Source organism: Ranitomeya imitator, chromosome 4 (genome assembly GCF_032444005.1).
Source record: "Ranitomeya imitator isolate aRanImi1 chromosome 4, aRanImi1.pri, whole genome shotgun sequence".
In the NCBI taxonomy this organism is placed as follows: domain Eukaryota; kingdom Metazoa; phylum Chordata; class Amphibia; order Anura; family Dendrobatidae; genus Ranitomeya; species Ranitomeya imitator.
In genome coordinates this window covers 660,275,213-660,301,338 of record NC_091285.1, presented here as the reverse complement: position 1 = coordinate 660,301,338, position 26,126 = coordinate 660,275,213, and the positions used below count along the sequence as shown (strand labels likewise).

Below are 26,126 nucleotides of genomic sequence, written 5' to 3'. Positions count from 1 at the left end.
ATTCAATAGTTGTCCTTCTTGTCAGAGATTAAACAGCCTGAATTTTGGGTTGGGAATGTTGGTACGTATGTATATGGCTGTGTTGCTCAGATGAAACCTGCACCCCATTTTCCGATCCCTATCCTGTAAGTAACCTGCTAGGACGAGCTCCTGCTCCAGACTGTGGTCTCCATGCACGTTGCTCGCGGTGCATCGGTACTTTCCATGATGGTTGGTTTTCAGGCTTTTGATTGTAATCGTTGAGTTGTCAGCAGAGAATTGGACATCAGATGATGGGGGCTTCCATCTATAACTAGGAGCTGGTTCACCCACCGCTTTACAAGTCATCGTTACGGTGTCCCCGTCATTGTGCAGGGGTGGATCCACCTTTATGTCTAATACTTCCGGCTTGTCTGAAAAAGGGAACAAAAGATCAATGTAGATATTGCAAGATGACTACATGAAAAGAGGTGGACGCAGAGCAAAGGTCGTGTGTGGTTATGCACCACTTGTATGTTGGATGCAGACAGTACATGCTCCACACGTGCCCAAAAAGTCAATGACGTGCGCAACGCACACATACGGTCAATGTCATACACATGTCTGCCATACAAAGGATACATAACGTTCATACACTGAAGACCTGCTGTACATGTATAAGAGTGGTGGACTGTTCTGCTCCATTCCTACCCCTGAAGACAACAATGGCGCCATGTGTGAAGTGTTATGCTGTTATATATGTAATGTGAAAAGTGATGTGTGTCTCTTATATTGATAGACAGTGATAAGATGCTTGGTGTACATTGTTGGTAGTTAATTGATGTCAGAAGGATAAGATACAGTTAATATATATGGAACTAGCCCACAGTGGGAAAGGACTAGAGTTATTAAAAGGGTGCACATCCTGGTAATAAGTCTGATAGGGAAGTGCAGTAAGAAGGTGCGGTCTAAGTGCAGTGGGCTGCTAGGGCCAATATGAACCAATCATTCCAAGCAGTGGAATCCCGAGTGAACGCTTCTATCATGTCTGGAGTTCAATGTCTGGCATAGGGGCTGCTAGGCATATCGAGTCCTCTGGTGTACAGGGAAAGATGGACAACGACCTGTGTAGACGGACGGTAATGGACCCCGGGTGCACTGCTGAAGTGGACAGGACATTCCTGAGTCTGACTGAATCAGTGGGCTTAGTCCAGGACGAAAGAGTGGTAGCGTTGAAAATGCACAAAGTTCAAGTGCAGTACATGAGGAGGTTACATATAGGACATATGCATCACTCCCAGAAAGATTACATGCCCCTCGTACACAGAACATATGCTATACATGCACCACTCATGACACACAAACAAGTCTCTCACACAAATAACGTCACACACATACTAACATGAAAATACATACTATAAATGCATCACTCACGCATAAGACACATACTGTACACATGACACTCACATGCTGATCACATACTGTACATGCACCACTTACAAATTGAACACGTACTGTACATGAGCCACTTATACACTAAAAAGATACTGTACATGTGCCACTCAGTCACTGAACACATGCTGTACATGTGCCACTCAGTCACTGAACACATGCTGTACATGTGCCACTCAGTCACTGAACACATGCTGTACATGTGCCTCTCAGTCACTGAACACATGCTGTACATGTGCCACTCAGTCACTGAACACATGCTGCACATGTGCCAGTCACTGAACACATGCTGTACATGTGCCACTCAGTCACTGAACACATGCTGTACATGTGCCACTCAGTCACGCAACACATGCTGTACATGCGCCACTCAGTCACTGAACACATGCTGTACATGCGCCACTCAGTCACTGAACACATACTGTACATGTGCCTCTCAGTCACTGAACACATACTGTACATGTGCCTCTCAGTCACTGAACACATACTGTACATGTGCCACTCAGTCACTGAACACATAATGTACATGTGCCACTCAGTCACTGAACACATGCTGTACATGTGCCTCTCAGTCACTGAACACATGCTGTACATGTGCCTCTCAGTCACTGAACACATACTGTACATGTGCCTCTCAGTCACTGAACACATACTGTACATGTGCCACTCAGTCACTGAACACATGCTGTACATGTGCCTCCCAGTCACTGAACACATGCTGTACATGTGCCTCTCAGTCACTGAACACATGCTGTACATGTGCCTCCCAGTCACTGAACACATACTGTACATGTGCCACTCAGTCACGCAACACATGCTGTACATGTGCCACTCAGTCACTGAACACATACTGTACATGTGCCACTCAGTCACTGAACACATGCTGTACATGTGCCTCCCAGTCACTGAACACATGCTGTACATGTGCCTCCCAGTCACTGAACACATGCTGTACATGTGCCTCTCAGTCACTGAACACATACTGTACATGTGCCTCTCAGTCACTGAACACATACTGTACATGTGCCACTCAGTCACTGAACACATGCTGTACATGTGCCTCCCAGTCACTGAACACATACTGTACATGTGCCTCTCAGTCACTGAACACATACTGTACATGTGCCACTCAGTCACTGAACACATGCTGTACATGTGCCTCTCAGTCACTGAACACATACTGTACATGTGCCTCTCAGTCACTGAACACATACTGTACATGTGCCTCTCAGTCACTGAACACATGCTGTACATGTGCCTCTCAGTCACTGAACACATACTGTACATGTGCCTCTCAGTCACTGAACACATACTGTACATGTGCCACTCAGTCACTGAACACATGCTGTACATGTGCCTCCCAGTCACTGAACACATGCTGTACATGTGCCTCTCAGTCACTGAACACATGCTGTACATGTGCCTCTCAGTCACTGAACACATGCTGTACATGTGCCTCTCAGTCACTGAACACATACTGTACATGTGCCACTCAGTCACTGAACACATGCTGTACATGTGCCTCTCAGTCACTGAACACATACTGTACATGTGCCTCTCAGTCACTGAACACATACTGTACATGTGCCTCTCAGTCACTGAACACATGCTGTACATGTGCCTCTCAGTCACTGAACACATACTGTACATGTGCCTCTCAGTCACTGAACACATACTGTACATGTGCCACTCAGTCACTGAACACATGCTGTACATGTGCCTCCCAGTCACTGAACACATGCTGTACATGTGCCTCTCAGTCACTGAACACATGCTGTACATGTGCCTCTCAGTCACTGAACACATGCTGTACATGTGCCTCTCAGTCACTGAACACATACTGTACATGTGCCACTCAGTCACTGAACACATGCTGTACATGTGCCTCTCAGTCACTGAACACATGCTGTACATGTGCCTCCCAGTCACTGAACACATACTGTACATGTGCCTCTCAGTCACTGAACACATGCTGTACATGTGCCTCTCAGTCACTGAACACATACTGTACATGTGCCTCCCAGTCACTGAACACATACTGTACATGTGCCACTCAGTCACTGAACACATACTGTACATGTGCCACTCAGTCACTGAATACATACTGTACATGTGCCTCTCAGTCACTGAACACATACTGTACATGTGCCACTCAGTCACTGAACACATACTGTACATGTGCCACCCAGTCACTGAACACATACTGTACATGTGCCTCTCAGTCACTGAACACATGCTGTACATGTGCCTCTCAGTCACTGAACACATACTGTACATGTGCCTCCCAGTCACTGAACACATACTGTACATGTGCCTCTCAGTCACTGAACACATACTGTACATGTGCCTCCCAGTCACTGAACACATACTGTACATGTGCCACTCAGTCACTGAACACATACTGTACATGTGCCACTCAGTCACTGAATACATACTGTACATGTGCCTCTCAGTCACTGAACACATACTGTACATGTGCCTCCCAGTCACTGAACACATACTGTACATGTGCCACTCAGTCACTGAACACATGCTGTACATGTGCCTCCCAGTCACTGAACACATACTGTACATGTGCCTCTCAGTCACTGAACACATGCTGTACATGTGCCACTCAGTCACTGAACACATACTGTACATGTGCCTCCCAGTCACTGAACACATACTGTACATGTGCCTCCCAGTCACTGAACACATGCTGTACATGTGCCACTCAGTCACTGAACACATACTGTACATGTGCCTCCCAGTCACTGAACACATACTGTACATGTGCCACTCAGTCACTGAACACATACTGTACATGTGCCTCTCAGTCACTGAACACATGCTGTACATGTGCCTCTCAGTCACTGAACACATACTGTACATGTGCCACTCAGTCACTGAACACATACTGTACATGTGCCACTCAGTCACTGAACACATAATGTACATGTGCCACTCAGTCACTGAACACATGCTGTACATGTGCCACTCAGTCACTGAACACATACTGTACATGTGCCACTCAGTCACTGAACACATACTGTACATGTGCCTCTCAGTCACTGAACACATACTGTACATGTGCCTCCCAGTCACTGAACACATACTGTACATGTGCCTCTCAGTCACTGAACACATACTGTACATGTGCCACTCAGTCACTGAACACATACTGTACATGTGCCTCTCAGTCACTGAACACATACTGTACATGTGCCACTCAGTCACTGAACACATACTGTACATGTGCCACTCAGTCACTGAATACATACTGTACGTCACTCGCACTGCCCAGTGACTTGCGAATCATACAGTATTGTAGCTGTTGCATTACTATGCAATAAGGTTTGCTGTTTAGACATTTTTCCTCCCTTTCTACCTATCTTCCCACCCAGCTCTGATGTCAGTAATCCCTCCTTTCTTTTTCCACATTCTCTGTATGCCTACTATCATAAGAAGCTTAAAGGGACTCTGTCACCTGAATTTGGAGGGAACAATCTTCAGCCATAGAGGCGGGGTTTTCGGGTGTTTGATTCACCCTTTCCTTACCCGCTGGCTGCATGCTGGCTGCAATATTGGATTGAAGTTCATTCTCTGTCTGCCGTAGTACATGCCTGCACAAGGCAATTTTGCCTTGCGCAAGCGTGTACTATGGAGGACAGAGAATGAACTTCAATCCAATATTGCACCCAGCATGCAGCCAGCGGATAAGGAAAGGGTGAATCAAACACCCAAAACCCCGCCTCCATGGCTGAAGATTGTTCCCTCCAAATTCAGGTGCCTCCCTCTCCCTCTCCCTCTCCCTCTCTCTCTCCCTCTCTCTCTCCCTCTCTCTCTCTCTCCCCCTCAAAAACCATGCCCAGGAACTCAAAAAACATGCGCAGTACATAGAACCATGCCCAGGAACTAAAAAAACATGCGCAGTACATAGAGCCGGATCCAGCTAAAAAAACGGATCCGGTGCATCAGTTTGCATCCGTTTTTTCACTATGTACACCGGATCCGTTTTTTAGCAAATTTGCCGGATTGTGCCTGAAACCAAAAACCTGATGTGTGAAAGTAGCCTTACGCTCTAAGCTTTTAAGTACCTAGCAATGCCCCCATAAGTGCCCAATATTAGCACTGCAGTTTTCCATACAGCACTTCTAAATCAACTTGGTACAATATTTCAGTATTTTTGATGCCCCTGTACATTTTGTCCACTTTGCTGGGTAGAGAGATACTTACACTGAACGGAAACTTCAACGGGCTTGGAAACTTTATCAAAGTTTATAGCGGCACAGGTATAAGTGCCGGTCATATTTCTCAGTGCTTTGAAGTTTTCTCCCTCTATGAATCTAGCTGGACCTTTTGCACAAGTCACATTGGGTAATGGGTATCCTGTGGCCTTACAGTGGAAGCTGCTTTCCCGTCCTTCTATCCAAACCTGCTTATCAGGGCAGTCTGTAAAATCAGGTTCACCTAGAGGAAATGGAGAAGACAGAAAAACAATTAGTATCAACAGGAAAACCACATTATTCAGAATTATTCAATATCAGCAATCATTACCCAGAATACTGACAAATAACCTCATTACCTGGAATGCTGGCCTACATTCTCACTACCCAGAACGGTGGTCCATATCTTCATTAACTGGGCTGTGGGTCCACGGCATCATTACCCTTAGTGCTGGCAACATGGCCTCATTACTATAGTCTCATTACACAGAATGCTGGCCTATAGTCTCATTACACAGAATGCTGGTATATAGTCTCATTACCCAGAATGCTGGCCTATAGCCTCATTACCCAGAATGCTGGCCTATAGCCTCATTACACAGAATGCTGGCCTATAGTCTTATTACCCAGAATGCTGGCCTGTGGTCTCATTACCCAGAATGCTGGCCTATAGTCTTATTACCCAGAATGCTGGCCTTTAGCCACATTACCCGAATGCTGGCCTATAGTCTTATTACCCAGAATGCTGGCCTATAGTCTCATTACACAGAATGCTGGCCTATAGTCTTATTACCCAGAATGCTGGCCTTTAGCCACATTACCCAGAATGCTGGCCTATAGTCTTATTACACAGAATGCTGGCCTATAGTCTTATTACCCAGAATGCTGGCCTGTGGTCTCATTACCCAGAATGCTGGCCTATAGCCTCATTACCCAGAATGCTGGCCTATAGTCTCATTACCCAGAATGCTGGCCTATAGTCTCATTACAAAGAATGCTGGCCTATAGTCTTATTACCCAGAATGCTGGCCTATAGTCTTATTACCCAGAATGCTGGCCTATAGCCTCATTACCCAGAATGGTGGCCTGTGGTCTCATTACACAGAATGCTGGCCTATAGTCTCATTACACAGAATGCTGGCCTATGGTCTCATTACACAGAATGCTGGCCTATAGTCTCATTACACAGAATGTTGGTCTATAGTCTCATTACCCAGAGTGCTGGCCTTTTGCCTCGTTACCCAGAATGCTGGCCTATAGTCTCATTACCCAGAATGCTGGCCTATAGCCTCATTACACAGAATGCTGGTCTATAGTCTCATTACCCAGAATGCTGGCCTATAGTCTCATTACACAGAATGCTGGCCTATAGCCTCATTATACAGAATGCTGGCCTATAGCCTCATTACACAGAATGCTGGCCTATAGTCTCATTACACAGAATGCTGGCCTATAGTCTCATTACCCAAATGCTGGCCTATAGTCTCATTACACAGAATGCTGGCCTATAGTCTCATTACACAGAATGCTGGCCTATAGTCTCATTACCCAGAATGCTGGCCTATAGCCTCATTACACAGAATGCTGGCATATAGTCTCATTACACAGAATGCTGGCCTATCGCCTCATTACACAGAATGCTGGCCTATAGCCTCATTACACAGAATGCTGGCCTAAAGTCTCATTACACAGAATGCTGGCCTATAGCCTCATTACACAGAATGCTGGCCTATAGTCTCATTACACAGAATGCTGGCCTATAGTCTCATTACCCAGAATGCTGGTCTATAGTCTTATTACCCAGAATGCTGGCCTGTGGTCTCATTACCCAGAATGCTGGCCTATAGCCTCATTATGGAGTGCCCCCAGACACAGGGCCACGAGTTCTCAGTACCGGGCCTCTCTGGTTCGGTTCTGAGGCTGTCACGGTGGCTAGACCCGGTCCGCGACCCTGCTAAGGGGTGTCCAATAAAGGTGGTACAGTCTGTCAGGGATTCGTGACGCCACCTGTGGTGTTCGGTCAGGGTGACCGACGCTGCTGTGGGGTCCTCTGGGGTGATGGAATGGCAGCTGGATGGTATACCTTCCCACAGGTGAAGTATGTCCCCAGGGCTTCCCAGTAAGGTGGATGGTGATGGTGTGAGGTGCAAGCAATAACGAGGACACAGGGTTGCAGTCTCTTTACCTCTTTACTGAAGACTTCAGGATCCTCAATCCAGAGCACGCTTAACAGGGCTATCTGAGACCGGCCAGTCTGATGGGCACATCCAGAGTTCCCTTTGCAGGTGGAAATCAGTGCCCACCACTAGCGACTGTGTGTTGTAGTCCTACCCTGCTGAGCATTCGGAATAGACCTCACAACTTCTGTTCTCGTTCGTTCGTTCTTTCTAATTCTCTCTCGCTTGTTCCAGATGTTACTAGTTTCTCGTCCCCCAGGTATGTTATGGCTAGGACGCACCCGTATGACGGGAAGGCTCGGAGCTCTTCCGGGACCCTAGAGACGCCCCTCTCCACGCGTTGCCCCCTATGTCTTCGTAGGTGTAGTAGGGTAGACAGCCAACCTATAATTAACTGTCCTGCGGAGTTCGAAGTAAGGCGGCCTAGAGTCAGTTACTCCCACGGTGTACCGGCCACCGGCTACGCGCCTCAGTAGGATGTTGCCTCGGTCTCACGGCACGACTCCTACTGGCTCTCCTTTGTACTTGATCTCTTTTCTCACTGTTCCACAATATCCTTCCCTTCGTGTCACTTTCTTAGGATACCGCCGCGGGGTGTGCAGGCGCGGTTCCGTAACGTTCTGCTTTGTTCGCTAGGCACCTGCCAGGTTCCCACACCTGACAGGGACCCCCCTGTGTCTTCTCCCTGCAACACCCCCTGCCACGGGATGTTGCCTCGATCCAACCCAGTCAGCTTCTGACTAACTTCTTATCCAACCCCTAGTTTTACCAGTGTGAAGAGTGGCCCAATAAATAAAGCCTTTTTCTCCCCCTAGTGGCCGGAGTGTGAAGTGTAATGTGTGCTGGTGATACCTGGTCAGTAGAATTCCTTCAGTGCCATCAGACGTACCATCACTCCCCTTAGCGGCAGAGTGTCATACTGCAACGACCAGATCTCTGGGGCGCTGCAATTACCCAGAATGCTGGCCTATAGTCTCATTACCCAGAATGCTGGCCTATAGCCACATTACCCAAAATGCTGGCCTATAGTCTCATTACCCAGAATGGTGGCCTATAGTCTTATTACCCAGAATGGTGGCCTATAGTCTTATTACCCAGAATGCTGGCCTGTGGTCTCATTACACAGAATGCTGGCCTATAGCCTCATTACACAGAATGCTGGCCTATAGTCTCATTACACAGAATGCTGGCCTATAGTCTCATTACACAGAATGCTGGTCTATAGTCTCATTGCCCAGAATGCTGGTCTATAGTCTCATTACCCAGACTGCATTATTCAAAGAGTTTTCTTAAAACTTTATTAATCAGAATACTGGCGCAAAGCCTGAGTAATCAAATCAGCACAGTTTCCACAGTGCCGGCCTATAGTGTCATTGCCCCATACTTACCAGCATTTCTATTGACAAATTGTGATAGTTTGATGCTCACCACCAGACCACACTACCAGAACCAGATAGAGCTGCTCCTGCTCACTTTGGGTCAGGACTTACACAAACCGTAAACCATCCAGTCTGGGACATTCCTAAATTTTCTGGGATTGATTGTGAAAAATCAGATTAGTCCTAGCAAATTTAAGACTGTTGGCAACCAAGTTACCCAGAATTCTACAATCTTCACAAGACTAGTACACAACTTTACTTTCTGGACCTCCTCAATAAATGTCTTCTCCTATATTTACTTTATCCTGAATTTTCCTATCTTTACAATCTTCTCTAGTCTCCACATTACCCAGTATTTCACCATATCCAGAATGCTAACCAGTGGCCATGTTACTCAATGATGTAGATTTTTCATCAAGACCTCAAAGTATTAAGGGGTGTCTCACCATCGCAACCTCTATGGATGTGAACTCCAGCTGGGACATCCTTAAAAGTCTAAGAAAACTTTATTTTTAACTGAATTATGAGCTTTGTAATACATTTTATTACTTCATTTTGCATCCTTTTCTCACAAATTCGACATTGTTAGTGCTGTTTTATCTGCCTTGTTCGGGCACTTAGAGTAGCTGATTTGATCTGCAGCTGTATGAAACAGTGTAAGTTTGTCTGTTCCCATCCCCCATACTCATACAGTGAGAGTGTATGGTTTGTGAATAGCGCCTACGTACGAGGGAGCGGAGCAGAGGGGCGCACACTGGAGTAAGATATCAGATACAGATTGAGGTCAAATCAGCTACTCTAAGTGCATGAACAAGGCAGATAAAACAGCACTTTCAGCAGCATGGAAATTGGAAGAAAATGAATTAATATAAAATGATGTAAAAAAAAAAAGGTTTAGCTACTATTTCAGCTATAACTATAGTAGATAAAATTGTAAACTTGTCAATGTCCAAGCCAACTTTATCAGTCATTCTAGATTTCTACTGAGCAAGAGATCTTTTAATCAGAAGAATGTCTTGGTTATTCGTTGTCCATACTTACTCCGTAAATACATTTTCTCTGGCTGGCTTTGGCTTTTGAAGTGAGCCTCACATATGAACTCCATCTTGTCCATTTCTTTGGTGACCTCCAAGGTACATGTTCTGATGGTGTACATCTCATTTTTGGAAACTTCTACTTTCTTCCTTTCCTGACAGTTAGTTAACGTTGTGTTGCCTTTTATTTCCAAGTTCACCTCCACGCCTTCCATGTCTCGTAATTTGCACGTGAGTGTCGTGTCCTCATCCTCAATGATATTATCTTCAAAACTCAGTTTCGGAATAGGTAGAATAGGTGTCTCTAGAAAAAGAGGAAAGTCAATTACAATAAATTGGACTGAGCCACTGAGCAGAAGCTAAAATTGCATACGAGGCTTTTTAAAGGGGCTAAATGGGCACAAAAATGCTATGCAAGTTTGATGTTAGCAAGTTGGGATCAAAGTCTGAATCTAAAATATGTTGGAATAAAATTTGCAATGAAGAAGCAATTAGTTCCATTAATATAAAGTAAGGTATGGCCCTCAATGCCAGTCTGCTGCATCGAAAGCTAATCGATATTGCCCCGTATTGGAAAGGGAACGACTTCTGGTTAAGAAAATATTATTGCATTGGTGTGGCCATAGATGAATTATGTACTCCAGTTTTGGTCAACGGTTCATAACAAGGCAATGTCATGACATTTCGGGAGGCTAGAGATCACAATATTTTAGTGCCAGTGGAGGAAATTCGCACTGCTCTGGTCTAGTGACCAAGGGGTAACAAAGTGGATGGCTGACCAGGGTACTGCGTTTTCTATTGCTCAATGGTGTTCTGTCTTTCTTTCATTGTTAGTAAGTTTGAAACAAGACACATGTCCATCAAGTCCAACCCAATTACGGGAAACTTTAAGCTGCTTCCAAATGAAGTCACCTATCGAATGAACATGTTGCCTACGTCAAATTACCAAAATGTATAACCCTATCAAATGAATGTGTCCTTAGAAGGCACCAAATATAAAATAACCAAAGAAAACATATATGCCACAACAGAAATAGTCAAATCAGTATTAAGAAAATGTTAAAATTTTATTAAACATACAATTAAGAACAATGGGTACAGACAATCCCAAAAATACAGAAACAAAATTGAAATTTAATGGGTGAGCTGATGTGGGAAACCCCTAAAACAATTATATAAGTATACACAGGGCAGAGTCAGTGCATAGTGAATCATATAAAAAATAGGTGTTTACACAAATAATAAAAAAATATATTTAGGGCTATTTTCTAGTGATGAGCGAATATACTCGTTACTCGAGATTTCCTGAGCACGCTCGGGTGTCCTCCGAGTGTTTTTTAGTGCTCAGAGATTTAGTTTTCATCGCCTCAGGTGAATGATTTACAGCTACTAGCCAGGCTGAGTACATGTGGGGGTTGCCTGGTTGCTAGGGATTCCCCACAAGTAAGCAAGCTGGCTAATAGCTGTAAATCATTCAGCTGCGGCGAAAAAAACAATTTCCGAGCACTAAAAAATACTCGGAGGACACCCGAGCGTGCTCGGGAAATCTCAAGTAACGAGTATATTAGCTCATCACTACTAATTTCCAATATAAGTAATGAGCTCACCCACCAAAGACCCGACGCGCGTTTCACCAATGTTTCATCAGGGGTTCTTTTAATCTCTTTAATGTTTCCAAAGAAGTGAAATAAGAGGGAGCGCGTGAGCAGCAATGTCGATTTTACATTGCTGTACAATAAGTTCATTTTCTCTGACATGCTTTTTCAGGGATCTGTCTGAAAAAAAGACGTCATGTGCGCATACCCTAAAAGAACAAGTTTTTCCCTCCTGGTTCCAAATATCTTTTCGACTGGATCAACATTCAGAAAAGAATCTTACACATTTGCCTAAGTATTCGTTATTTTCTTCTAAAATAGCATCTAAGGCTAGGTTCACACTAGCGTTGCGCCGCCCTGCGTCGGCGACGCAACGCGCGACGCACGTAAAAACGCGCGCAAAAACGCGCGCGTTTTGCGACGCGTGCGTCGTTTTTGACGAAAATCGGACGCACAGAAAATGCTACATGTAGCGTTTTCTTGCGTCCGACGCTAGCGTCGGAAACGACGCACGTGGCGAAAAACGCCACCAAACCAACGCACGCGTCCCCTATGTTAAACATAGGGGCGCGTCGCCGCTGCGTCGCCGCTGCGTCGCCGACGCAACGGCGGCGCAACGCTAATGTGAACGTAGCCTAAGCTTTTTTTGAAGCCATCAATTATTCTCAATGTGACCGGCATTTAAAGAGGTGATCCTAAACCATAGGAGGTTTTCATACATAAATCCTACCATTCCCTCTCCACTCTGTCAACATCTTGCCTGCTTTTAAAAAAAATTGATTTATTTATTTCCGATTATATTTTGAGTATCCCAGCATGCCCTGGGGATTCTTAAATTGTTGGCTAAATTCCTTACTAGATTAAAGTAAAGTACATCGATGATTCATCTGGACCACAGTGGACTTGTGCCCGGGAGACATACCGTACTTTGGAAAACCTCAGGTGATTCTCCTTGGACCATTGGACCACCAGACGGTTCCCTCCAATCCGAGGGAACGAATAAAACTATTATTAGATGACTCCATAGCATTTATTATGGTGGAATAGGGGTTTTGTTTGTTGAAAATAGGTTTTTGGGCATCAATTTATTTTTTGGGTAATTTCTATATTGTTTTACTGCTTCATACATGGTTCAAGGGTAGCTCGCCTTTCTTGATTTTTAGGGGACCCATCTCCCCTTTACTGTTTTAACCCTTTAAAGCCCCATGATACATATTTCCATCAGGATGTGGGTTGAGGTGTGTGAAGCAAGCTCAGGAGCTGAGCCCGCTCCTCAAGTGGCAGATTTGGGGGAAACTCAACACCTGGCATCTGTGTTCAACAGCCACAGCCAGAACTGAGCTCTGCCCACGGCTGTTAACCATTCAATGCTGGCATTTAAATGACGCATTACTGAGAAAACATAGTTTGAAAATACGGACGAGAACCATAGGGAGAAAAATGTCAATCAACTGCCAGGGACATCATCGGACTAGTCAGGTCTCTCCCTTATGCTGTACCTGGTGCAAATGTGCGGCCAAGCTCCGATTTATGATGTCCATGGTTCGGGCAGCATTAATCTAGTGATGGGTACCATTAAATGTAATTTTAAAGCTTTAGGTCTCCCTTACCGGGCAGGATGAGAGGGTGGAGGGCATTTATATTCTGTAATGCCATAAGAAAAGACTCTATGCTAATGATTTTACTATTTTTTGGGGCTTCCATGTATTGGTAGAATGGATGTTTGCGTCATTTAGCAGATTTGGAGAACTCGCTGAATAAAATGGATGACATCTACCAGATTACCTGTTGATTCTCTCGAGGAAAGTTTCTACCTAGAAATATCCCAGTGGCAAGGCCCACTCTAGGTTTTCGTGGGCCCCGGGCAAAAGAATCTCAGTGAGCCTTTTTAACACATACCACAATACATGATGCACAGATACGGCAGAGAAATATAGATATAGTACAATGCCAAAGGTTTCACTTACTTCTTACATTACATGAGTGATATCAATATCTCAGAAACCGGACAGTATTGTCTTCCATACAGTATTATGGGCACCACATAGTGTTCCATAAAGTATAATGGGCCCCATATATTGCTCCATACAGTACAATGAGCCCCATATATTGCTCCATACAGTATTATGGGCACCACATAGTGCTCCATACAAAATAATGAGCCCCATATATTGCTCCATACAGAATAATGAGCCCCATATATTGCTCCATACAGAATAATGAGCCCCATATATTGCTCCATACAGTATAATAAGCCACATATATTGATCCACACAGTATATTAAGCCCCATATATTGCTCCATACAGTATTATGGGCACGTCATAGTGCTCCATACAGAATATTGAGCCTCATGTAATGCTCCATACAGTATAATAAACCCCATATATTGCTTCATATAGCATAGTGAGACCCCTATATTTCTCCATAGAGTATTATGAGCACCACATAGTGTTTTATACATGTGGCACCCCTAGGGGTATTTGCCACAAAAATAGTTACTGACACTAAATACAAATATTAAGATAGCAAAACTGCACTACCACTTCCGGCCAGAAGGGGGAGCTCCAGAGACTCCCCTTGATCCATTCTGGTCTGAGAGAAGAACTGGCAGTTGGGCTAAGGAGCTGATAGTGAGAGGTCATACAGTTGAATCTCTAACAGCCCTGTGACAGTTTCCAGGCCAAAATCACCGGCCTGAGGAGAAGAGGGACAGAGAAAAAGGACATTGTGAGAACCGGGTAGCATTAATCACTACCCAGAACAGGCGCAAAGACGGATACCGGATCCGTGGCTATATTCATTATATATAATACAGCAACCGGAAAAATGTGAGGTGATATCAGCTTCACTAGGGCCGGACGCAGCAACAGACACAGAATTCAGCGGTACTTCCGGAGGGGGTAAACCGATAAAAGGACTCGGGTTGCCCGTCGAACCAGGACCCGGAGGGGACAGATTGGGCCGGCAGCCAGTTCACATACAGCAGCAGGGCCACACAGAAATTGCGCACAATAAGAGGCGAAGACCCCGGCAGGGTCAAAGTAACTCAGAGTTCCCATACAGACTCCGGTGACAGGACTGGTTGTAAATCCTTTTATGTTAAAGTAAACTGGTTAAACGTTTCAGTGCCTCAGTCTTTCATTTGGACAATAGCCATCTATCCAGGATTGGGATCATCACCGCTGGGAGAACCTGCTGCGGATCAAGTAAGTGCCTGTCCCCTCACGATACCCCTTACACTGTGCATTGCCTGAGGCCACAGCACCGGGTCAAGCCACCCGTGACATCCCCCTCAAGAGACAGACCCCATTGGTCCGGTGCTGGGTATCCCGGTCTCCTGGGCGTCACAATTGGCGTCACGAACAGGATCTAGCCAGCCCGTATACCGGGTATTGTGTGCCGTGATTGGAGCCCAAAACTGTGAAAACTTGGATGAAAAATCTTGAAAATTGACTTTATTAAAGAAAATTCCATTTCCCATTGAAAACTATTGAAAGTGACTTTTCCCCATTGGTTATAATGGAGTAAAGATGGCCGCCATCCCCTGAGGTAATCACCTCATAACCGTTAGGCACGAGACTGTTAATTGAGCTACGCCATCACCTGAGCCCCAGTCTAACTGAAAAACTTCAGAATCCGCCATTACAGAGCGCGGTGGGTGGGAGCAGCAGGGGGCGTGTCATTGTGGGCGGCACCAAGCTGAGCGCTCTGACATCAGAGCAAGGGGAAAATCGATCCTGCTGCACAGCGGAACGAATCTACACTGTCCTGACGGAAGCGGAGGACCGGAAGGGTCCGGATTAACTAAGGGGGCACAGTATGTCGCAGCACGGAGACGCCGTAGCACCCGGCGACGCTAATGCAGCTGAAAGACAGAGTGTCGATAGAGAGTCCGGTAGCGCAGCGGTGCAAGGAGTGGCGCCCATCATGCCGGTGCTGATGCCATATACCCCGGGTGGCCCATGGCTTCCAATGTATGAAGGTGAGCCTAATACCCTTGACGATTTCAGAGAAAAGATGCTGGCCCATTTTGACATGTTCCCTGTGGGTGAAGTCCAGCGTGTTAGTCTCCTGATGATGCTGTTAAGTGGCCATGCTAAGCGAGAAGTCACAGCATGGGCAGCTGATCTAAAAGGCACTGTTGAACGCATATTTGCTGGATTAAAAGCTACATTTGAAACCACTGCCAGCAGCAAAGCTAAAGTACGATTCTTTAATTGCAAACAAAAAGTTAATGAGGGCGTGAGAGACTTTGCCTTAAACCTGCAGGAAGCCCTTAAATCACTTACACTGGCTGAACCCATTTTTAACACTGGAGCGGATAAACTGCTAAGAGATCAATTTATTGAGGGACTCTACACCCCTTCTCACCGGGGGCATGTGAGCATGCTTGTTTTTAAGAACCCTGAATTGACATTTGCCCAATTAAAGGAGAGCGTTATACGTCTCCAGCTGGCAGCGGCACCTCGGGATCAGGAGCCTGCGCAACTCATGGCAGAGGCTCCTCAACAACATGGAGTACCAGTGACATCAGCTATGTCCGGGGCCATTGCTAAGCCCCTGGGGCCCAGTACTAATGAGGCTCTTCAACAAAAGCTTGACTCTTTAACTGATGTTGTTGCTTCAATGGCTAAAACCATGCAGGAGATGAGAGGACCCAAGATGGAGTTGTCAAACCGTAGAGAAGGTGTTCCATGGATGAGACCCCGGAGATACCCGACATGGAGAGGACGACCCCGCGACCGCTACCAACCGGATGGACAGCCCATTTGCCGCCGTTGCCAGCAGCCAGGCCACTTTGCACGAGATTGTGATTTAAACGGGAATCCCCTGGGAATGCGGGCCGCTTCGCAGGAATGAACTTTCAAGGCCCAACACCCTGGCACGACAGGTACATCGGAGGACGACCCATTATCCCTATCGTGCTGGACGGAATGCCCCTCAACGCTTTGCTGGACACAGGTTCCCAGATTTCATCTATACCGTATATCCTTTATAAGAGGTACTGGGCTGATGCAGATATTGATAAAGGGCCCTCTGATGTTGAACTAGATATATGGGCCAGTAATGGTAAGTTGGTACCGAAACTAGGATTCAGGGAGATGACCATAAAGATTGGTAAAGTAGAATTGAAGAAACAGGGTATAATTGTTGTTGATGTTGACCGGCGGAACTGTGAACCAACTGTATTGATAGGAATGAATGTGTTAGAGAACTGCTTTGCCGAAGTCATTTCTGTCTTACAGCAAATTGCTGAAACTGCCCAATCCTGCCAGCAGAGAGTTCTCCGGAGGGAAATAAAAGTATTGATGTTAAGGCAACAGGTAGAAGTTGCAGGTGGAGAAATCGGCAGTGTGAGGGTAAGTGATCCAACGTCTATTGTAATCCCACCAAAAACAGAAATGCTGGTATGGTGTAGAGCAGCCATTGGTACTAAGGGACGAGATTATCAAGCCTTAATAGAACCAGTGTACACCGACAGCAGGCCCACTATACTTACAGCACGAGGGATAGTCGAGGTACACCGGGGACGAGTGCCGGTACGACTTTTGAACTGTGGAGAGGAAGAGGTCACTTTGCCAAGGTATGCTACAATGGCAAAGCTATATACTGTTGACAACAATGCCATCACAACCATTGAGCCCTTAGAACCAACCTGTCAGGTGGAAGGCAATGGCTCAGATGGAGAAATGGAGGATTGGTGCCAACAGCTACACGTGGGCATAAATTCAACACCTACCCATCAAAAACAAGGGGTGTATAGGCTAGTGACGGAATATGAACAAGTCTTCAGTAAACACCCATTGGACTTCGGACGGATAGAAGGGGTAGAACACACAATCCCCACCGGTGACCATCCCCCAATAAAAGAAAGATATAGACCCATACCGCCCGCTCACTATCAGTGTGCAAAAGATATGCTGAGGGAGATGAAACAGGCCGGGGTAATACGAGACAGCTGTAGCCCCTGGGCGGCCCCTCTAGTGATTGTCAAAAAAAAGGACGGAACCATGAGAATGTGCGTAGACTACCGGAAGATTAATAACATCACCCATAAAGACGCCTACCCTTTGCCTAGGATAGAAGAGTCCTTAACTGCTTTGAAATCTGCTAATTATTTTTCCACCTTAGACTTAACAAGCGGGTATTGGCAAGTCCCTGTGGCTGAGAGAGATAAGGAAAAGACGGCATTCACCACACCAATGGGTCTATGTGAATTTAATCGCATGCCGTTCGGACTCTGCAACGCATCCGGTACCTTCCAGCGGCTGATGGAATGCTGCCTCGGACACAAGAACTTCGAGACCGTCCTCCTGTACCTAGATGATGTGATCGTCTACTCAAAGACATACGAACAACACTTAATAGACCTGGCAGAAGTGTTCGAAGCCTTATCCAGGTATGGCATGAAAGTCAAGCCATCCAAATGTCACCTTCTCAAGCCAAAGGTACAGTACCTGGGACACATCGTGAGTTCGGAGGGAGTAGCACCAGATCCCGAGAAAATAAGCGCCATAAGGGATTGGCCAAGACCTACCAGCGCAAAAGAAGTGAGACAATTCCTGGGATTGGTGGGTTACTATCGCAGATTTATAAAAGGATTTACCAAGTTGGCAGCACCCTTGCAAGACACCTTGGTAGGGCAGACGAAGAAACCTTCAAACCGAAACCCTCCTTTTCAGTGGAACGACGAAAGGGAAGACTCCTTTGAACAATTAAAGAAGGCACTAACCGGAGAAGAGGTTCTGGCATATCCAGATTACCATCAACCTTTCATCCTCTACACCGATGCCAGTAATGTGGGACTAGGAGCGGTGCTGTCACAAAAGCAAGAAGGTCGGGAGAAAGTCATCGCCTTTGCAAGTAGAAAGCTCCGGCCAACTGAAAGAAATTCAGAAAATTACAGCTCCTTCAAATTGGAACTACTGGCAGTAGTTTGGGCTGTGACTGAACGTTTCAAACACTATCTGGCCGCTGCAGAATTTATTGTCTATACTGACAACAATCCGTTGACCCATCTGGACACAGCCAAATTAGGTGCGTTAGAACAGCGATGGATAGCCCGGTTATCTAATTACAACTTCATAATCAAGTATCGAGCAGGTCGCAAGAATGGAAATGCCGATGCCCTATCCCGGATGCCACACTTGAGAGATGTAGAAGAAGAAACGGGGGAGCTTGAAGAAATTGAACTACCAGCCTTCCATCATCCCAAGGCAAAACATCATCAGTCAAGTACCTATCAGAAACAACAAGAGGTGAATTTTAATCCGTTAGCACACCATAGATGGGCTGACACCCAAGACAGCAATCCGGCTGTGAAGTTGGTGAAGGAACTGTTAACTGAGCAAAGTGCATATCCCGATGAGGATGCCCCAGAAGAGACGCATCAACTCTGGAAAGAGAGAGGCAAAATGTTCCTGTATCAAGGGAAGCTCTGTAGAAGGTACACCAATCCGAAAACACATGAATTGGTTTGGCAGATTATCGTGCCTAAACAAGATGTCAAGATGGTCCTCGAAGCTTACCATAATGGTGCTGGTCACTTTGGTTGGAAAAAGTTAGAAGTACTTCTAAGAGAATGATTTTATTGGGTCGGGATGAGAAAATCAATCGAACAGTGGTGCAGAAATTGTGGCCCGTGCAACCTCAGAAGAAACGATCAAAAGAACCAAAGAGCACCACTGCAGCCCATAATCACCAAACAACCACTTGAACTTGTAGCCATAGACCACGTGAAGTTAATACCAAGCCGGTCCGGCTATGTCTATGCCTTGACCATCGTGGACCATTATTCACGCTTCTTGGTAGTAGTACCCGTAAAAGATCTGACAGCAAAAACAGCAGCCAAAGCGTTCCAAACGTACTTTTGTAGACCCCATGGATATCCGGAACAGGTTCTCACCGACCAAGGTACAGCCTTTGAATCAGAGATCTTCAGAGAATTCTGTAATATGTATGGTTGCAAAAAGATCAGGACGACGGCCTATCATCCACAAACAAACGGCTTATGCGAGAAGATGAACCATATTGTAATAGACCTACTAAAGACTTTACCTGAGACAGAAAGGAATCAATGGCCAGAGAAATTGCCTGACTTAGTGGATCTGTATAATCATGTCCCGGTGAGCTCCACCAACTGCACCCCAGCTTATCTTATGCGTGCAAGACCCGGCCAATTACCAATCGATCTAGAAATGGGAATTCTGAAACCAGACGCAGAAGTTCAAGACTCCAATTGGGATATCATACGGCAAAAGCAGTATCGCCAAGTGCAAGAGAGTGTGGAAAGAATCCTTCAGCAAACTAGAGAAAGACAAGAGCGAACTTTCAACCAGAATGCTCTAGCGACCCCATTAAGACCGGGTGACCAAGTGCTCAAGAGAAATCGTCGAACCAATAAACTGGACAATCAGTGGGAAGCCATACCCTACACAGTTTTACCAACAAGAGTGGATAATCCTAAAATGTGTCTCATTAGCAAAAACGGAGGCTTAACATCTGTACTAGTGTCAAGAGACAATCTTAAATTATGTCCGGAAGCATTGAAAGAGCCAGACGTTGTCCAGCCACAACCAGAAGTTATTCAACCCATACAGGTTCAACCAGTAAAGGAAAAAGAAGAGGAAGCGTATCACACCTGTATAGGAGACTTTCCCAAAACCCTACTAACATACCATGGTGCAGTAGTGGTTCCCATGGTGGCCTTTTACCCAACACCAAACCCAATACCAGAAGTCCCAAGACAGGAAGAGGCTGACCCCGTACTACAGGAGGTTCCAGGCCAGGAAGAACAGATTCCTGGTCAGAGTAATCCCATTCACGGTGGACTTGCCAACTCCATAGTTATGGAATTATCTTTAGCAGAGCGGGCAGATACTACATCCGCAGTAGACAGTAGTACACCACATGAAGAGACACCGCTATTACGTAGATCACAGCGTAGTACCCAGGGTCAATTACCGACCAGGTATGCAGATTACCAACTATAAAGCTCATAATGTGAATTGTGTATATGTTATGCCGTATATAGTTAAACAGAAAATGTAGTATAGTCATTGTTATCAGTCTGCAACGTTTAAGCCCAGTACCTACAGAGACTTGTCTGTATGAACTTCTTGCATATTCTTGAACTTGTTATCAGCTTGGAGGCACTAAATCAAAGCTCCGGAAAGACTGCTTTTTGAACTTTGCTTTTTGCTCTTTTTGAACTTTCTTTAGACTTTATATTGAGTACATTCAAGGATAGAACTGTATTAATAGACGCTATTTGAAGTGACTTTTTACAGAACTCTATTTTTGTTTCCTTGAGTGATTTTTGTGACTTTTCATTTTTAAGACTCTGTACATATTAATTGTTATGTCAAAATGTTATCGTCCCACAGTCCCGGAGTACTGTTCTTAACTAAGGGGGAATGTGGCACCCCTAGGGGTATTTGCCACAAAAATAGTTACTGACACTAAATACAAATATTAAGATAGCAAAACTGCACTACCACTTCCGGCCAGAAGGGGGAGCTCCAGAGACTCCCCTTGATCCATTCTGGTCTGAGAGAAGAACTGGCAGTTGGGCTAAGGAGCTGAAAGTGAGAGGTCATACAGTTGAATCTCTAACAGCCCTGTGACAGTTTCCAGGCCAAAATCACCGGCCTGAGGAGAAGAGGGACAGAGAAAAAGGACATTGTGAGAACCGGGTAGCATTAATCACTACCCAGAACAGGCGCAAAGACGGATACCGGATCCGTGGCTATATTCATTATATATAATACAGCAACCGGAAAAATGTGAGGTGATATCAGCTTCACTAGGGCCGGACGCAGCAACAGACACAGAATTCAGCGGTACTTCCGGAGGGGGTAAGCCGATAAAAGGACTCGGGTTGCCCGTCGAACCAGGACCCGGAGGGGACAGATTGGGCCGGCAGCCAGTTCACATACAGCAGCAGGGCCACACAGAAATTGCGCACAATAAGAGGCGAAGACCCCGGCAGGGTCAAAGTAACTCAGAGTTCCCATACAGACTCCGGTGACAGGACTGGTTGTAAATCCTTTTATGTTAAAGTAAACTGGTTAAACGTTTCAGTGCCTCAGTCTTTCATTTGGACAATAGCCATCTATCCAGGATTGGGATCATCACCGCTGGGAGAACCTGCTGCTGATCAAGTAAGTGCCTGTCCCCTCACGATACCCCTTACACTGTGCATTGCCTGAGGCCACAGCACCGGGTCAAGCCACCCGTGACATCCCCCTCAAGAGACAGACCCCATTGGTCCGGTGCTGGGTATCCCGGTCTCCTGGGCGTCACATACAGAATGATGAGCCCCATATAATGCTCCATACAGTATAATGATCCCCGGGGTATATGGGGTATCTAGATAGAGGTAGCACCTCTGGTGGAGTGCTTGCCGTGTCCTCTTTGGACAGCTCTTCCACCTTTGGTCCTCATCTGATGCTCAACTCTCACCTGTACCTCCAAGTAGCTTCTAGCATGCGGCAGCGGGTACACCCCGGAACACCGCCTCGGCAGGCGGGCCAAACCAGGTGAGGGTAGCTGTTGGGTTTCTTTGAGACCTACAGTGATTTTCAAGGGTTTGCCTACCCTTGCATGTGAAGACTGGATATGGCAGACTGTGCGGAAGAAACCAAGGTTCAACGGACAGACAAGCGATTTCCAGCACAGTGTTGTGGAGCGCTGAGAGGGCGCAGCGAGGCACATATAGGACACTGCTGGCCATCCACTGCACCCTGACCTATCTCCAGTTGTCTCGCCTAGCTCTTGCCACTGGGGCTCAATAGGTACGGGCGAGAGAGTGAGGTTGACGACTGCGCAACTCCTCCTCACTTTATTCCAAGTCAAGCGCAAGTCATGACTTCAACCACTGCGTAAATGGAATCCAGGTTAGGTACAGGACTGATGGCAAGCTATTCAACCCAAAACTCCTGAAGGCGGTTACGAAAGTGCATGAGACTGTTATCCGTGAATTACTATTTGCTGATGACTGTGCACTTAACGCTAGCACGGAACAGCAGATGCAGCATGAAATGGACAGTTTTTCGCAAGCTTGCGACAGTTTTGGTCTCGAGATCAACATTAGAAAAACCGAAGTTATGTATCAACCGGCTCCAGGAAAACTGTACAAGGAGCCACGTATCACGGTGAAGGAGCAAAACCTCAAAGCAGTCGATAACTTCACCTACTTAGGCAGCACACTTTCCCGTGAAGTAACCATAGACGCTGAGGTTAACAACAGAATCGCCAAAGCCAGTGCCGCCTTCGGGAGACTGCGTAAGAACGTCTGGGAACGAAGAGGACTCAGCCTTACCACCAAGCTGAAGGTCTACTGCGCGGTGGTCCTCAGCACACTTCTCTATGCTAGCGAGACCTGGACAGTGTACAGCTGGCATGCTAAACAGCTTAATCATTTCTACATGAGTTGCCTCCGCAGACTCCTCCACATCAGGTGGCAAGACAATGTCCCAGACACGGCAATTCTGGAACAAACTGGGCTCTGCAGCATTTACACTCTCCTGCTGAAAGTCCAAGCCAGGTGGGCTGGACACGTGGTCCGAATGCCTAACAGCCGACTACCGAGACAATTGCTGTACGGAGAACTGTGCCAAGGAAAGCGAGCAGTTGGGGGGCAGAAGAAGCTCTATAAAGACTGCCTTAAGGTGTCTCTCAAAAACCTGGAAGTCAACACCAATGAATGGGAAGAGCTTGCCCTGGATCGTCCAGGTTGGCGGGGCAGGATCACCTCAGGAGCACGTGCAGCTGAAGATAGGAAAATCTGTGACGCAAAAAGAAAGCGTGCTGTACGCAAGGCACAAGCAGAATCTGGTGTACTGACCACATCTGCTTTCGTATGTCAAGTATGTGGGCGAACCTTCAGGGCCCGGATTGGACTCATCAGCCACCTCCGGACCCATAACTTTTAATTCTCTTCTAACCCTGAAGTCATGGTCATCTTCGAAAACGAAGGACGAACATCATCATAATGAGCCCCATATGTTGCTGCATACAGAATAATGAGCCCCAACATATTTCTCCACACAGAATAATGAGCCCCATATATTGCTCCATATACAGTAGTATAATGAGACCCCTATATTTCTCCATACAGTAGTATGGGCACCACATAGAGCTTCATACAGAATAATGATCCCCATATAATGCTCCATACAGTATAATGAGCCCCATATATTGCTCCATACAGAATAATGAGCCCCACATATTTCTCCACACAGAATAATTAGCCCCATATATTGCTCCATTCAGTATAATGGACTCCATATATTGCTCCATACAGAGTCCCCTGACTGATCAGGGTCCGCCCAGTGGTTCAACCAGGCTACACTAATCTTGTCTGAATGTTGGTGTTAGTGTTAAAAATGGTATTAGTTTGAACATTAAATCTTGAGTGGACAAAGTGCATAATAAAGTTATATTGCGGCAGAAGCCCCCACTGTCTATGGCAGGTCGTGTTTGTTTCTTCTGAGTCTTTACACGTGGTTTGGATTCCTAAGAAGTATTGTAAGATGTCTGCTGGTTTGTTTAGAGAGATGGCTTGGAGGGAAATATCACCTGCTTACAGGTGATAGGTTAGGGAAGCAGGTCCTGGCAGGACAAAATGGATACAAATTCCCCCTTATGGCTCATGTCTCTTTGCACAAGGAGAAACCTTGCTCCTTAGATCCCAGTCTTAGTCTCTTATCTATCCAAATTAGATCTCATACTTTGCACTAATGAGGGGCAAAACCCCAAAACATGGTGTAGGCAAATTGATATTCTTATTTGTCTATTATCCTAAGTCATATTGCAAGGGTCATTAAAGGGAACCTGTCAGCAGGATTGTGCACAGTAACCTACACACAGTGTCAGCTCGGCGCCGTTATACTGAATAGAATGATACCTTGATTGATGAAATCCGTCTTGTGGTTGTTTCTTAATCCTTATTTTCAGTTTTGTGTTAATGAGATTCTCGTGCCCTAAGGCGGAGTTGGGGTATGTGGTGCCCTGATTATATATTCATAATGAAGACTGCTGACAGGTCACTGATCCCTCACAGACCCGCCCCCTAGTTTGCATAATGAATACCTAACATACTCAATGAAAAAAAGCCTCTGCAGGCAGGTGTCGGCCGTGGCCCCAGCGCTGCAGCATAATCGCATGGTTACTGTGCACGTAATCCCTTTTGCTGATTTAATTGAACGAGGAAAAAAATAATAATTTGAAAATGGCGCCTGCCGTGCCTGCGCGGTAGCAACTATTGGTTTGTATAGAGATCCGATAGCTGCTGTTGCACAAGAGCCGGTGGCGACATCTTGCTGGAGAAGAAAAAAAAAATTCCTCCTCCAAGATGTAATGGTTGTGTCTCGCCAGGTAGAGCTGCTCCAGTTCATTCGTGGTCTCAATGTACCACATATCCTGGACACGGGAGGAAGCAAAAGAGTATACAGACAGGACAGTATGGGATTGCAACTGCTGCTTTCTGTGAGGTAAAACATTTTCCTGTCTACTCAAAAACAATATTTTACCTCACAGAAAAAATGTTTTACCTGGGCTAATGCATTTTCAGTCCTGCCGCTGGGCATCTTAATAACGCGATTGACCTGCAGATTAACCCTGTACCTGCAGGTTAATAGCTTTATCGGATATGGCAGATTCCCTTTGAGCTGCCTGTGGTGCAGTGCTATCTTTCTGTGCGTGTTTCGGCCATCCTGTAGGCTGCAGGGCTAAGGGGACCTGTGGACTACCAAAGAAGAGAGGGAGGACAGGAAGCCCATGGCTCCATGGTCTAACAAAGGGTTTATCGGTGTCTTTGTATTTTACTTTGCTCCTCATTTATGTTACTGCTTAACCCTTGGATTCTCTTCTGGATTTAACCCTTGGACTGTTCATCTACTTCTATTTCCTACCAAACAGAAGAATTATCCATTTCAATAGGATTTAATTTTTTCCATTGGTCGTCCTGTTTGGTTTTGCATCCGACTTGTTGACATCTTCCATCAAGTCACTCCACCAGCCAGAAGCTGCGTCATGAATGCAACCCCGGGGCCTCTTCAGTTATGGCCATATCTCTGTATTGTTTTCAGAGATAAAAAATGACATTTCCCAGACTACGAACCTTACGGGCTATGTGAGGTCTAAATCTAAATCATAGACATAAAAACAAAACTTATACTCCAGTCATCTTTGTTCTGCAGTTTTATGAACTTTATGGTACACGGCCGCAGGTGCCAGAGCTGATTGATTGCTGGGCAATGGTGCAACTTTCTCAGGAAGTCTGTGTGGACAGATATAAAGTCATTGCTTGAAGAAAATCA

At 45.8% G+C, this 26,126-nt stretch overlaps 1 protein-coding gene across 2 annotated transcripts in view; it reads right to left on the bottom strand.

Moving 5' to 3' along the window:
- The window catches only part of LOC138677169 (limbic system-associated membrane protein-like), a 64,112-nt gene that overhangs the window by 7,170 nt on the left and 30,816 nt on the right, over nt 1-26,126 (bottom strand). For both annotated transcript variants that reach the window (XM_069767082.1, XM_069767083.1), the window contains exons 3-5: nt 10,213-10,509; nt 5,626-5,859; nt 135-392 (exon numbers count right to left, since the gene is read on the bottom strand). In XM_069767082.1, coding sequence (XP_069623183.1) covers nt 135-392; nt 5,626-5,859; nt 10,213-10,509 — 789 coding nt within the window. The remainder of the gene's footprint in view (nt 1-134; nt 393-5,625; nt 5,860-10,212; nt 10,510-26,126) is intronic.